Source organism: Rhinopithecus bieti, unplaced genomic scaffold, assembly GCF_001698545.2.
Source record: "Rhinopithecus bieti isolate Rb0 unplaced genomic scaffold, ASM169854v2 scaffold_2554, whole genome shotgun sequence".
Lineage (NCBI taxonomy): Eukaryota > Metazoa > Chordata > Mammalia > Primates > Cercopithecidae > Rhinopithecus > Rhinopithecus bieti.
In genome coordinates, this window is record NW_016804196.1 from 1995358 (window position 1) to 2011556 (window position 16199).

At 39.8% G+C, this 16199-nt stretch overlaps 1 protein-coding gene across 7 annotated transcripts in view; it reads left to right on the forward strand.

Annotated features, from left to right (window-relative positions):
• Positions 1–16199, forward strand: part of CDH20 (cadherin 20) — a 233945-nt gene that overhangs the window by 205172 nt on the left and 12574 nt on the right. For all 7 annotated transcript variants that reach the window (XM_017867129.1, XM_017867130.1, XM_017867132.1 and 4 more), the window contains 3 exons: positions 927–1180; positions 9498–9634; positions 12226–12347. In XM_017867129.1, coding sequence (XP_017722618.1) covers positions 927–1180; positions 9498–9634; positions 12226–12347 — 513 coding nt within the window. The remainder of the gene's footprint in view (positions 1–926; positions 1181–9497; positions 9635–12225; positions 12348–16199) is intronic.

A 16199-nucleotide genomic window follows, 5' to 3' on the forward strand; every position in this document is an offset into this window, starting at 1 on the left:
GGAAGGAAGGGAGGAAGGAGGGGGGGAAGGGGGGAGGGAGGGAGAGAAGGAAGGAAGGAAGGGAGGGAGGGAGGGAGGGAAGGAGGGAGGGAAAGAAAGAAAGAAAGAAAAGAGAAACAAAGAAAGAAAGAAAAAGAAAAAAAGAAAGAAAGAAAGAAAGAAAGAAAGAAAGAAAGAAAGAAAGAAAGAAAGAAAGAAAGAAAGAAAGAGAGAGAGAGAGAAAGAAAGAAAGGAGAAAGAAAGAGAAAGAAAGAAAGAAAAAGAAAGAAAAAAGAAAGAAAGAAAGAAAGAAAGAAAGGAAGGAAGGAAGGAAGGAAGGAAGGAAGAAAGAAAGGGAGAGAGAAAGAGAGAAAGAAAGAAAAAGAAAGAGAAAGAATAGATATATGGAATATATACGGAAGTTTGTGTTTGGAAAACAAACTTGCTCTTAATTGTTGTCAAGTCTTTTCAAATGAGCAAGCACCTCTAAAGATAAGGTGACCAACTGTCCTGGTTTGTCTGGAACAGAATAGAGTCCTAGGAAATGAAACTCTTCATTTTAGAATTGAGACAGTCCCAGGCAAATTGGGCCCACGACTGAGGGCATTCCTAGGATCTCTCTAAAGACCAGGCTGATTGAAGAGTAGACAAGTTAAAGCCAAGTTTGCCCAGAATAAACGGGCAAACTATTATCAAACTGGCTTCCTTAACTGTATCTGCAGTGACTGACATCTTACCTTCTTTACCCAAAGTGTTGAAACTGACACTAAGACCAAGAACTACAGAACAAGACAAAGATTTCCCTTCTTTCCCCTTTACCTTTTTCCCACTTAATGAATTGGAGAATTTTCCCACCGACCATCAATATTGGGCATGCTTTTGAACCTCGACATATTTTGAATCTTGAACCTCAGTGGCAAATCAACTTTCCTGTCATTACTTTTCAGCCCTTGAGTTTTGAAAGCAAGAAAAGCTACACCTTAAAGGTGGAGGGAGCCAATCCTCACCTAGAGATGCGTTTTCTGAACTTGGGCCCATTTCAGGACACAACAACAGTGCACATCAGTGTGGAAGACGTGGACGAGCCCCCCATGTTTGAACCTGGCTTTTACTTTGTGGAGGTGCCTGAGGATGTGGCGATTGGAACAACCATACAGATCCTTTCTGCCAAGGACCCAGATGTGACCAACAACTCAATCAGGTTTTCCAACAGATTTCACCTTTTCCTTACATGCTGGACTCTTCCCTTCCCCTGTATATAATTTTCTAGCACTTTTCCCTTTGTGTCTTTCTTCTCTAACCCATTTCTGGAGACTCTTCTCTTTGAGTTTTTTGTTTTTTTTTTTCTTTAAATAACATGGCCTTGTCAGGTTATTTAGAAGTGAAGTGTAATTATGTCTACAACTCACTTTCAGTTGGTTCAGACACACACACACATACACACACACACACACCCTTTAGTTCTCAATCATGGTCCTGTTGACATTTTGGGGTAGATAATTCTGTGTTGTTGTGGAAGGGTTCTCCTGTGCACTGAACCATGTTTAGCAGCATCTCTGGCCTTTACCCATGAAATGCAGTAGCACTCTCTGAGTTGTAACCATCTAAAATGTCCCCAGATACTGCCAAATGTCCAGGGAAGTGATGCAAAATCACCCCAGGTTAAGAACTAGTGATTCAGATAAAGTATAATCAGACACACAGATGTCAAAATGTTAAAATCCGCTGACTCTCAGTGGTAAACATAAAGGAAATCATTATGCATTCTTCCATCTTTTATGAATCTTTGACATGTTTTACTTTTTAAAACTGGGGAAAACAATATATACTATATATATTCCACATACTATAAAAGAGCAGACATAGAAACCACTTCTGTTGTCAATGACTTCAACGCCTTGTAGACTGGCCAGATGGATGGGTCTTTGTATGGCAATGCCACATATCTCTCTCTCCAAAGCATGTTTTGGAATTAAAGATTCCAACCAAGATGCTTCCTCTCAAGAAGATGAGAAATACTCTTACAGTCATGGCCATTGCTCATCAACTGGAACTAAAGTACAAATAGCTGATGGACAGGTTGACACCACAACCTTCCAGAGCAGCTGCCAAACTTATCAAACTTGACACAAAAGATCAGAATTCCAAGGCTGTTGGAAGCCATCTGTCACATTAATTGTTGAAAGCCACACAGTAAAATGAATCTGGGGCTACAGTGCAGGTCACACATTTTAAACATACCGCAGTTTATCAAATGCCTTTTCTGTCAGCCTGGCTACTTCTCTCACCTAGTGCTGTTTTGTATTTAATGAAAATGTGCTTCTGCAGTTTAACAAGAATGGCTTTCTCCAGAGAATAACTGTACTAGGGCAAATTCACTTCCTCTAACCAACCAGTAAACATTTTACATGTTCAGGCATTAAAATGGCAAAAACAACTTTGTTGGAATTCTGGTATTTGATTTTTTCAAAGGCAACTAATGTATTATATAACAACTTTAAAGATGTTATATTTCAACCTGAAGCTTTTTAAATATAAACTAGGATGGGGAGAGATTAGTGCAACCATATTATCCCCAAAGCAATCACAATGAAAACAAAACAGATTCTATTGTAAATGTGTATTTGCAGAAGCCAAGAATATATACCTTCTGATCCTAATTTATTAATTATATATGTATTAATCCACCATAGGCTAATTAATCTATTCCTGTAACAGAAAACTGTATGAGAGAAACTTTAAAGAATAAAACTTTCACTACTGGCATGAAGTAAAATGAGGTAGACAAAATGAAGAAATGTTGTCTGACTAACAGAAAATGCTGCTTCAGATGGTGGCCAATTGAAAACTATCAGTTGGCCAGCACACATGTTAGCATCAGGGAGGTTCACATTGGAGTGTCTGGCTACTCCACTAGAACCCAGGCAGGATGAATGCAAGAGCGAACAGGCCAGAGGCACAGGACAGGGTCCACTGGGCTGTTCTGGGGCAGGACTGCAGATCCTGAGATAAAAATTGGTGAGAACAAGGTCACAAGGCCAGAAGTAACAAGACATGACTCAGGCACAGGGGGCAATGCGAAATTCCAATGATCAGATCCAGGGATAATTCTCCCTCTGCATTTTGGTTGCAAAGAAAGAGAGGAATTCCTATTGCTATGTATGAGGTTCCTGACTCTTTGTACTATCCAACGGCAACAAAGAATGGTCCCTGGACCCAAGAAGAACATTGGGGGTCCTAGACTCCAAGAGGGAAAAGCACCTAAAATTTAACTCTCTGGCTCTCATTTAAAAACCCATTGGGAATTCCTTTCTTCTGTTATCTTTCACCAAACTGCTCTTCTTATCTTTATTTTTCAAATTAAAATTACTTTCTTTTAAAATAATGGGTATAGTTATATGCTGCATGGCTAATTCATGATCTGCATTTTTATTACAAAGAATAAATGAGATTTATATTCCTAAAGAGAAAATATCTATTACATAATTCAAAAAACCAACACATCATCTGAAGTTAAAATATTACAGATAAAAGGCCATTTAACAAATTATTAGGACTTTTATAATCTCCTTTCTAGAAAGTTGATGGTGTGTTCAGGAATACACGCTGGTCCCCATTTACTTATAAGCCCCAAAACAAAATCTCCCGATTCAGTGATATGTACATGAAAAGACAATGTTTGGATCTGCTGAATTTTTAATACGTGTTCAAGGACTTTCTGGCAAGCAGGCTACTGAGCCATGTGGCAACTGAAAGAGGCTTCTGCTGATGTGGAAACTGCCTGCCCCCCAGTTCCTTCCCAGAATGTGTGTGGATTTAGTCAGCCTGCTCCTGACGCCCCACCTCCAAACTGCTCCCAAATTCAGAAGATGTCCTCAGCTAAGCAACATGCTTTCTGGGAGCCCAGAAAGCACCAGCTACTGCTGGCTCTGGGTAGCTTTGTACCTGCATGATGCCGATTCTGCTCATAGGAGGTTAGAATGTAATAGTTAAGAAAAGAAAACCACCTACATAATTCATGAGTGTGTCCCAATTTCCTCATTTTCCATCTGTATCTACACCTTTAATTTTTCTCCTGCCTCCTGAAAATTGACCCAGCATCCCATTCAGGGAAACAAAGGCTATCATTCCCTCAATTCAGGCCCCGTTGGGGAAATCGGAGAGGGATTACCCTAGATGAGGGAGGCTTCTCTGAGGAAGGATCCTGGTGTGTCGGCCTGGCAGTGCTGTCAGGGGTCCTGTGGGTTAGTTATTTCTATCACTCCCTCTCCCATGCCATCTGTGACATTTGCTACGGTGCCGTAGGTCTGAGTATAGAAAGCTGCTTTCTCATAGGCTGCTTCTCCCCTCAGCATCATGCCTGTAGCCGGGGCCGTAAGGTCTGAGTATAGAAAGCTGCTTTCTGCATACGGACATATCTGCTTATCTCCTTCTCAGCATCATAAGCCTGTAGCCGGGAAGACTGCTCGGCCATTAGGGAGACCGTGGACCACATGGCTGGCTCTCTGCATGTGTAGGAGCTGAAAGAGAAGACTGTCATGAGCCACTCAGTGTTTTTTTTTTTAGAGAAAATTCAATTCTTAAAATACTAAACTTTAAAATTAAATAACAATTTATGCTTAAAGAGTCAATTTCAAATGAACTCTGAAGCATGTGTTTTCTTTATTAAAAGGCAACTATTCGCTGTCACTCTGATATGGTTTAGCTCTTTGTCCCCCCCCCACAAACCTCACCTTGAATTGTAATAATCCCCATGCGTCAAGGGCAGGACCAGGTAGAGATAACTGAATCATGGCGGCAGTTTCCCCCATGCTGTTCTCATGACAGTGAGTTCTCACGAGATCTGGTGGTTTTATAAGGGGCTTCCCCCTTCCCTTGGCACTCATTCTCTCTCCTACCACCATGTAACGGACATGTTTGCGTCCCTTTCCACTACAATTTTAAGTTTGCTGAGGCCTTCCCAGCCTTGCTGAACCGTGAGTCAAATAAACCTCTTTCCCTATAAATACCCTGTCTTTGGTATGTCTTTATTAGCAGTGTGAGAACTGACTAATACACACTCTTATCTTTAAAAGATAAAGTCTTGTTTCCTTAGACAATCTCTTATAGACCATGTATCAGAAAGGCAGCATGGCCTGGTGGCTGGGAGCAGAAGCCTGCAGCCAGACTGCCTGGGCTTGATTCCCAGCACTGTGACCTCGGTCAAGGGACCTAACCTCTCTACTCCTCACACTTCTTACCTGTAAAATGAGGACCATAATGGTGCCTTCCTCATGGTGTTATTGTAAAGATTAAATGAGTCCATATAGGTGGTGTGTGCTGAGCAGTGCCTGGCATACAGTGAATGTTCCTTAAATAGGGCCACAGGCCGAGAGAAACATTAATTTTCTTCCTTAAATTTCCTAACTCTTAGAGAGTCATAACTTAAATGATTCTGATTTCTCTAGCCCTTACTCATCAGCTTTCTCTTTAATTCCTAATTCCTAAATAGCCATCCTGAATCTCCGCAGAAAAAAATATACATTGTATTTGATACATTTTACCAACAATAGATATACATGCACAACCGTATACATGTATATGTGTGTATATATATACACACACATATATAAAACAAAAGCTTTACATCAATACTTACCTGTATTGCATGTGATAGTCTGGCATGCATATATTCTATTCTGTTTCATTTTCTTTCTATGCTAATCATAACCCACCAAACTGATTTCACAATCCACTAACCTGCATCTGAAAAACAATGCACTATAGTAAAGAGACTGTTTATTCCCTCCAAAATTGCTGCTTCTCCATCTCCACAATGTTTAGATATAGATTGTAATTGCTGGCAACTTTAAATCAAATTTTGAACCCAATAAATTCCCCAGTCCCTATTTAAATAATTTGTAAGAACACAGTAGTTATAACTTTGAATATATGGCTTCAAATCAAACACAATAGTTATAACTCCATAAAGATGGCTTTAAGTCTTAAACCCTGCAAATTATTCCTTGTGTAATTGCATAAAAGTGTCTTCAGCTGGTTGCAGTGGCTCATGCCTGTAATCTCAGCTACTTGGAAGACTGAGGCAGGAAAATCACTTGAGGGTAGGAGTTTGAGGAGTTTGAGGCCAGCCTGGGAAACACAGCCAAGACTCTGTCTTTTAAAATCCAAAAATATATATTTTAATTATCCAGGTGGGGTGGTACCTGCCTCTAGTCCCAACTACTCAGGAGGCTGAGATGGAAGGATTACTGGAGTCGAGGAGTTTGAGGCTGCTGTTAGTTTTTGGTCATGCCACTGCACCACTCCAGCCTGGGTGACAAGGAGAGAACCCATTTCTAAAGAAAGAAAGAAAAAAGTGACTTTTTTAAGCCTCAGTTTCCTTATCTGTTGATTGGGATAATAACTACCTCCCAGAGATGTTGGAAAAATTTTAAAAGAAGCTGTATATTAAGTACATAGTAAAGTTTCTGATATTCAGTAAGTGGCAGCTATTGTAATTACTGGTCTTTTAAAAATAGGGTTGTTTTCTTGTTATTGAGTTATTTATATATTTTGGATATTAACCCCTTATTCTATGAAAAGAATATTTTCTCCCAATCTGTGAGTTGTCTCTTCACCCTGTTGACTGTCTCCTTTGTTGTGCAGAAGTTTTTAGTTTGATACAATCTCATTTGTCTATTTTTGCTTTTGTATGTGCTTGTGGGGTCATATCCAAGAAACCATTGCCCAGACCAACATTGTGGAGCTTTTCCCATAAGGTTTCTTCTAGTAGTTTGATGGTTCCAGGTCTTAACATTTAAGTCTTTAATCCATTTTAAGTTGATTCTTGTATAAGGGGTCAGATAAGGGTCCATTTCCATTCTTCTGCATGTGGATATCTAGTTTTCTCAATACTTTATTGGAGAGACTGTCCTTTCCCCATTATGTGTTCTTGGAACCTTTGTCAAAAATCAGTTAATTGACTGCAGACCCATGAGTTTATTTCTGAGCTCTCTATTTAGTTGGTTGATGGGTCTGTTTTAATTCCAGCTGTTTTAGTTACTATAGCTTTGTAATATTATTTCAAAATTAGGACAAATGACCCTGTTTAAAAAATGTGCAAAATGCCTGAACAGACATTTCTCAAAAGACATACAAATGACCAACAGATACATGAAAAAATGCTCAACATCACTAATCATCAGGAAAACGCGAATTAAAACCACAATATGAGATATCACCTCACACATTAGAATGTCTGTTGTCAAAAACATGAAACATAAGTGTTGGCTGGGGTGTGTAGAAAAAGGGAACCCTTGCACACTGTTGGTGAGAATGTTAGTACGGCCATTTTAGAAAACAGAATGGAGGTTCCTCAAAAACCTAAAAACAGAATCACCATGTGATCCAACAATCCCATTTCTGGGTATATATCCAAAGGAACTGAAATTCATATGTCAAAGAATGTCTCCACTTTCATATTCACTGCAGCATTATTCACAACAGCCAAGATACAGAAACAACCTCAGTGTCCATCAACAGATGAATGAGTAAAAATAATGTGGTATACATACATAGTAGAATATTCATTTCAGCCTTAAATATTCAATTCAGCTTTAAAAAAGAAAGAAATTCTGTCATTTGCAACATGGATGAGTCTAGATGACATTATGCTAAATTAGCCAAGCACAGAAAGACAAATACCACATGATCTCAGTTATATGTAGAATGTATGAAAGTCAAACTCAGAACTAGAGAGCACAGTGGTGATTGCCAGAGGCTGGTGGGTAAACAGGGAAAAGAGTGAAAAGGTTCAATGCTACAGTAAGGGGTAGTAAGTTCCTGTGATCTACTGCACAGCATGGTAACTATAGTTCATAATAATGTATTGTATATTTCAAAATAGCTAAAAGAATAGATTTTAAATGGTATCACTGCAAAAAATAAATACATATGTGAGGTAGTAGACATGTTAATCAGCCTGATTTGATCATTCTACAAGGTATACATGTATCAAAATACTACACTGTACCCCATAAATATATGTAATTATTACTTGTCAATTAAAAAAATAAAAATGACCGGACACGGTGGCTCATACCTATAATCCCAGCACTCTGGGAGGCCGAGGCAGGCAGATCACCTTAGGTCAGGAGTTTGAGACCCGACTGGCCAATGTGGGAAAACCCTGTCTCTACTAAAAATATAAAAATTAGCCGGGGATGGTGGCAGGCACCTGTATTCCCAGTTACTCGGGAGGCTGAGGCAGGAGAATCCCTTGAACCCAGGAGGTGGAGGCTACAGTGAGCTGAGATCATGCCACTGCACTCCAGCATGGGCAAGAGAGCAAGACTCCACCTCAGAAGAAAAAAAGAATTAAAAAATAAAAATGATAAATATTACTTAGCCTTTACCAAGGACTACATAAGGTTCTCATTGATGGTTCTCAATCATGGCTACATATCAAAATCCCTTATAGAGGGTTTTTAACATCCACATGCCTGAGCCTCCCTCCATATTTGTTGAATCTTCCAGGATGAAGACCAGACAAGATAACACAGGTGAAATAACACAACAGAATTGGATTGCCAAATCAGGTTCAACAGGAAATATAGATCTTACCCAGGATCTAGTTAACTAATGGCTGAAATGATATAGACAACAGCAAAATATGAGTCATTCTCCCCTTGGAGAGCTCTGAAACTCTCAGGCACAGGTGCCCATAAATGTCCTTTTCTTGCATAAAGATGCACGTTGGTCCAGATTGAACATGAAAGGTAGAAGCAATGGACAAAGTGCCTTGCTTGAACACAAAGATCCATTTTTGTGATGGAACATTTGCTTGTTATACAACATCAATTACATAGCTTACATGACATTTTCCAGCAGGCTGTACCCCACAAATTCATAAACTCTACGTTTATTTACAGGAAACAACCTAGCCAGATCCGGTCCATCCTGCTAAAAGTATATCATAGTTTAGGGATCTCCAGCTAATAAATACACTACCATTATTGTGTTTGCCAGAAGGTTGGTCATTAGCATGTTAAGAAAGGGCCTGGTACAAAGCTTTTCTTCTTAATAGTTGATACAAATTATAAGGACTGGAACCACTAAACTATAACCTTTCTCCTTTTCTAGTTTCTGATTAGCATTTGAGAACTCATTTGAACACAATTCCTTTTAAACAAATATATATGGGAGTTGATACTCAGGATGTCCCAAAATTATTGGGGTAATTCCAAGCATTACATAGCATAAACCATATTTAAAAAGTTTTAAACTGCCCCAGGACTGTGGGTACCCCGCTTATTTCGTTTTTTGAATGAGAAAATTGAAGCAATATTTGTTTTGTTTATTGGAGGAGGAGGTGACTTTTGTTTTTGAACAAATAAAACCACGAATGCAGTCTTCCAGTAGCCGTTAACTCAGAAGTGGCAGAACTATGCTTCATATGGTAGGCACTCAGTTGCCTCATGCAGTATGCTGTCATATGCTTATCCAAATGCAAATGATGTATATAATCCATGTTTCTGCAGATACTCCATTGATAGAAGCAGTGACTCTGGAAGATTTTTCTATGTTGACATTACAACAGGTGCCCTAATGACAGCAAGACCCCTAGACCGGGAAGAATTTTCTTGGCATAATATCACTGTCCTTGCTATGGAAATGAGTAAGTAGCACAATAAATTGGTCTCCATGCAGTGACAAAATGTAGGTGTTATAGAAGGTGGAAGTTTCTAGAACTTGTTGTAACAAAATTATATCTTTTTTTATTATTATTATACTTTAAGTTCTAGGGTACATGTGCATAACATGCAGGTTTGTTACATATGTATACTTGTGCCATGTTGGTGTGCTGCACCCATCAACTCATCAGCACCCATCAATTCGTCTTTTATATCATGTATAACTACGGTTATGAACACTCCCAATGCAATCCCCTCCCCCCTCCCCCCTCCCTGCTCCCCAATGATAGGCCGCCGATGTGTTGGATGTTCCCCTTCCCGAGTCAAGTGATTCTCATTGTTCCAGTTCCCACCTATTGAAGCGAGAACATGCGGTGTTTGGTTTTCCTGTTCTTGGTGTAGTTTGCTAAGATGATGGTTTCAGCTGCATCCATGTCCCTACAAGGACACAAACTCATCCTTTTTTACGGCTGCATTATTCCATGGTGTATATGTGGCCACATTTGTCTTAATCCAGTCTGTCACAGATAGACATTTGGGTTGATTTCCAAGTCTTTTGCTATTGTGACACAGTGGCGCAATAACACATACGTGTGCATGTGTCTTTATAGCAGCATGATTTATAATCCTTTGGGTACATAAAAGGGAAGAAATGTAAATCATGCTTTATGCAAGTAAGTAAATGCATTCAGTTCAAATACTTTTTTGAGGCTCTCTTGTATACTTAGTCCTGTGCTACAGATAAAAGAAAACAAAACATGGAAAAGCAGTGAAAGATAGCATTCTTATCCCAAGTAGCTTTGAGGAAAAGGGAAGACTCCTGAGAAATCTAACAGGCTTTCAATCTTTAATATGATTGTGAATGTACAAAGAGCATAAAATATTACTGTATGAAAGGAACCATTTATAACATATCACTCTTATTATACAAACATATATATATCCATGCCCACAAGAATTTGAGACATCTCACAATAAAAAGCAAATTGATTAACATAACAAACTTATAAATGGAAGATTAATAACTAGATTTATATATTATAAACATAATAAAAATTAGATTATATACCACTACATTCCTTTTTTTCCATACTGGTGATAGTAAAGGCTTAGAGAAATGACAGTCCCTAACCTATTGGCTATATAATAAACAGGCATTCAGGAGGGCAGTTTGGCAATATGTATTGAGATTCTCCAAAATATTTATACTCTTTCAGGAATTCTACTGCTGGTCATCATATTAAGGAAATAATGACAGATATCAACAAAGATTTGTATGTGAAAATTTCCATTGCCATGTTATTTTAAAATAGGGAGAAAATGAAAATTATTTACATGTCTAATAATAAGAGATTCAATAAATTTTGGTACAACCTATAGTAAAACGACAATATAATACAGACATCAAGAGCCAGACTTTCAAAACATATTCAATGACAAAGGATAACCTTACCCTAAAATATTAATGTTCTGAATTCAATTTTTCTATTTTGCTTAACTATAACTTATGTGTGGGGGAGGGTGTATAACTCCAATTTTGGACACCCGTGCTGTATAATATCATATATCTAATGGATATCTCTGGTGGTAGGATTGTGGATCATATTCATGGATTCATCTATGCTTTTCTGGAATTTTCATTATTCCTTAGACAAACAACCACTGTTATAATGAAGAAATAAATCTTAATTTTGCTAGCACATTCTGGTAACCAAGCAATAGAAGTATTTAGGGGGGAAACAGTAGAGCATAGATATGTTTGGGGAAGAAAGGTAGAAAAATATGATTCAGAAGAACAATGCATTTTGGGATTTAGTAAAGTTATTAACCAAGAATAATTTCTGTGTCTTGCAATTTCTGTTTTGGGGTGGTGACCAAAACAGAAAAAGACAGGAGGAGCACTATCAGAGCTATGAAATTGTCTCTGCGTGGCAGTGCCAAGCAAAAGACACAGATCACAAAGACACAGTTCCCCATGAGAGACTGTGACCCCAGCCAAAGATAGGAATTTGGTGTGTGTTTGATCCTATAATATCCTGTTAGTCCCTAAGCAGAAATAAATGTGCAGTGTTATCTTTATTCCAGTGAATAACTGGAAATAAACCTTTGGAAATGTAATTCAAAGAACTGATGATTCCACAGGAATAAAGCCAAGCAGTGCCACACAGTATGCATCCGATTGGCAATGGACTCTTTTAAAGTCCAGAATATAGAACTGACCTGCCTTTAATTCCAGAACTTGAAGTCTGAGCCAAATGGGAGATTGAAAACTTCTTTTTAAGATTCGTTTTGTGACACTTGCTCCCTTTTTCTCACCCTTCCCTTCATACTGCTGATAGCAAACGGTCACCAACACACACCTTGTTCTGCGCAAACTTCTCATATCCGGCCACACTCTTAGTAGGCGACACACGGATCCTATGCTCTTGCTACCATTTCCATGTACTTTATCCACTTCTTTCAAACCCAGACTCACCAGGTAAATACCTACTTCTAGCAAAGACAATTATTCTTTTTTCTTTTTCTTTTGGCATTACTAATCTCTCAGATTTGGTATTCCTTGTGTTCCCCTTAGACAATCCCTCCCAGGTTGGAAGTGTTCCTGTCACAATCAAAGTCTTAGATGTGAATGACAATGCTCCGGAGTTCCCCAGATTCTATGAAGCTTTTGTCTGTGAGAACGCCAAGGCAGGACAGGTAAGGCGGCCTGTAGGTGGTGCACTCTGCTTAACCCCTAACATATAGAAACAATTGTTACAGATAACCAAATTCACCATCAAAGCAATTTTGACTCCAGAAACAAACAGTTCACAAAACAGAATCCCCAATTTCCGTATATCAGGTTCCAACCATCTATTTGTTAAGACAACTATTTGAGGCTAGGTGTGGTGGCTCATGCCTGTAATCCCAGCATTTCTGGAGGCCAATGCAGGAAGATAGCTTGAGTCAAGGAGTTTGAGACCAGCCTGGGCAACACCGTGAGACCCTGTCTCTAAAAAAACTAAAAAAACAAAAAGACAACTATTTGGAACCTACATTACCTTTTATGGCCTAAACAGCACTTTGAGGGTGGCTTGACATACAGGACAGCTGTATAAGGTATGTGTCCACCTGGAAACGGAATTGTGTAGCACCAATGGCAGTAACACCTACTCTGGGGCCTGGAAGTGAGGGACCAAGAAGACCAGGAAAAGGAGGAAGAAGTTGCTCTTTTCCCAAGTGTGGTACCAATTCCTCAAATATTCTGCAGTAGGACAAGTTTATTTTCTGTATCTTTCCACCTCCCTTTCTTAACTTCTGGCAAGAAGTACCTTATTTACGGACTGCCTGGCCTATCTCAGAATGCTGCCACCTAGAATGACCTACCCTCTCTCCTCCCTCAATTAAAACATCCATTTTCTTAGTGCTGCTCATGTCAGGTAAGTTTTGAGAAGAAAGTAATCCGAAAGGACAAAGATCTACTTATTTGAAATCCAGCTCCAGAATCTTCAGAGATATATTCATATATTTTTTAAAGTATGCCCTTAAACCTAACTGAATATTTAGTTGATCAAATTCTAAGTGGTGTAACTGAGAAACATCTGGAACTCCGTTTGGAGTGCCCATGTAGCAATGCATGTGTCAGGCTGTTGCCCGTCCTATAATTTGTCCATCTCCTCCATTCTGCTCCTGCTTTTGTAAAATGCTTTCCTCCCCTGCCTATGACCCAGCAACCCAACAGATCCCCTAATAGCCCTCATTTGCTCCCCTTCTCCACCTCAGAATATCCTGTGGTCCTGTGGATGCTGGTGCTGGATCAAATGGGCTGAAATGGTTTTAACATGAAAGCTGGGGAAGTGCCTATTGGTAAGGCAGGGGCTCATGCATTGGTAATTCAGGCCTCTGACTGTAATCTAACTTTGCCTTCATGTATTAGTCCATTTTCACGCTGCTGATAAAGACATAACCAAGCCTGGGTAATTTATGTTCCATGTGGCTGGGGAGGCCTCACAATCATGGTGGAAGGCAAAAGGCATGTCTTACATGGCAGCAGGCAAGACAAAGAGCCACGTGAAAAGGCAAACCCCTTATAGAACTATCAGACCTTGTGAGACTTACTCACTACCACAAACACAGTATGGGGGAAACTGCCCCCATGATTCAATTATCTCCCATCAGGTCCCTCCCACAACATGTGGGAATTATGGGAGCTACAATTCAAGATGAGATTTGGGTGGGGCACAGACAAACCATATCACTTCACTTCTCACACTCCCTCTCAGTAGTTCCTCCAGCATCTTTTCGCACAGAGACACTAGGTCTGCATAACCAAAACTTATGTTAGCTCCCTGAGCTCACCAAAGAGGGACTCAACACATCTTTACCATTTACTCAGCCAAAGCAAAAAGTGATTTCCATCCCTCAGGGGAAGAAAGATGTTCCATCATGATTCTGATCTAGATTTATCTACCAATCCTTGAAATTTGGTGTAATGGTCGATAGCTCTCCTAAAAAAAATTCTTTTCAACAAGTCTAGGATAATTCTCTTTCCACATCTAGTGAATTTCTAGTCTAGTAAGACCTGAAATATTATACAGCTAATAAAAGTTACAATGCAGAACTTACAGCACAAGAAATGATCCGTGTTATTATAAGTAAAGAAGGGAGGTATACAAACTACACATACATGCTTGCAGTCATGTAAAATTATGACTGCAAGTAAACAATGAGAGGGAAGATGCAAAAATAGGATAGTTACTGTGCTAAGGTAGTTCAGTTTAAGTGAGGAAGTTTGGGTCTTCATTTTAATAATTTTTGTTTTATATCATAAAATTTATATATGTAATATAATATAAACTTTTATGTTATAAAATTATATGAATATTTTGTTATGACAAAATAAGCTAATTTTAATCTATAATACAAAGAGGGCGATAAGTAGCAGAGTAAATTAAACCTCCTTTCCCCCAAAACAAAGCACCCTCTTTTAAGGGGCTTCAGAGTAGGTAAGGTTGCATTCTGACAAGTGAAGGACATTTTAACTACCTCTCCTGTTTCTGTAGTCAAACAAACATAGTCCCCATTTCTAAATGCATCTTTTAATAGTCTGTTATATAGTGATCTGAAGTACACATCTGCCACTCCAAGTTCAGTCTGTTCCACTGTCACCTTCAGGCCAAGATACTGAAAATCTTACCCTTTGATTTGGGCTCTGGGAAATGTTTTGAAGATTATTCAAAAGCATGCGGCTCAGAGATATATCTGGTTTATAAAGAATCAGTCCTCCTTGTGTTTACTTGTTGGACACTGTCGTTGGCTTCAGGTCTGACAAGTCCACATACATGCTTTCCTCTTGGTAAGCGGCCTTAAAGGAAGCCCATAAAGAAATCAGATAACGTACTTGGTGATGGCCAAGGGCGGAATGAAACCAGCTGAGCAGAATATTGCATGACAAGCGGGGCTGAGGAAGAAATCTGACTTGCCGGGAGAACAGAGAGCAGGAGAGCAGGACATGCACTCCCAATCCAGACTTAGCGATTTGTGTCTTCACTCACTCATGCTTTGAAGCCCTGTAAGCAACCAGCTCTGTGCCTCGGGCCCCAATCTCAACAATATATTCACAATACGCAGGCCAGATATTCTGAAATGACTTTCCCAACTATGTTTATCAAGTTATGTAGAATCACCTATGTGTAACATGCCTCAAGAAATATGTTACCTCTATTATGTCTTTGGCACTACAAGCAAGCTGAAAAGTGCTGGCTCTGTCTCCAGGCAGGGACAGGACAGGAGGGTAATCCTAGAGTGTGAGCAGCACTGATATGAGGATTGGCTGTGGGCAAGCTGATCTCCATTACTCTCCTGACCCTTACCTTCCTGGCAACTCCATTCCCCCTACTTTCAGGTCCAACAGTTGGGGTCTCCAGGAGGCACACCCTGAGATGGAGTTCCAGGATAAGGTGTTTATTAAGGAGGGCCCTTAGGGCCAGCACCTGTGTGAGGGAAGCAAAGGAAGCAGGACTGGGCAAAAGAAGTCCAGCTGCCATGCAGACTCACTAACTGCCTCAGCTGACTTCTCAGAGAGTTCCAGAACTACAGTTTCCCCAAGTTGAGATGGGATAGCCAGACCTGTATACTATCACATTAATTAGTCACTGGATGTCTGTCGCCCTGGAAGGACGTGCTGACCATGGGCGTCTTAGTCAGTTTGTACTGCTATAAAGGATTACCTGAGGCTGGGTAATTTATAAAGAAAACATGTTCATTTGGCTCATGGTTCTGCAGGCTGTACAAGAAGCATGGTGCCAGCATGTGCATCTAGGGAGGGCCTCAAGCTGCTTCCACACTTGGAGGAAGGGGGAAGGAAGCTCACATGTGCAGATCACATGGTGAGAGGAAGCAAGGCAGGAGGGGAAGGTGCCAGGCTCTTTTTAACAACCAGCTATCACAGGAACAAACAGAGTAAGAACTCAACTCATTATGAGGACGACTGCACCAAGACGATGACTCCAGCACCTCCCACCAGGCCCCACCTCCAACAATGGGGATCAGATTTCAACATGAGATTCA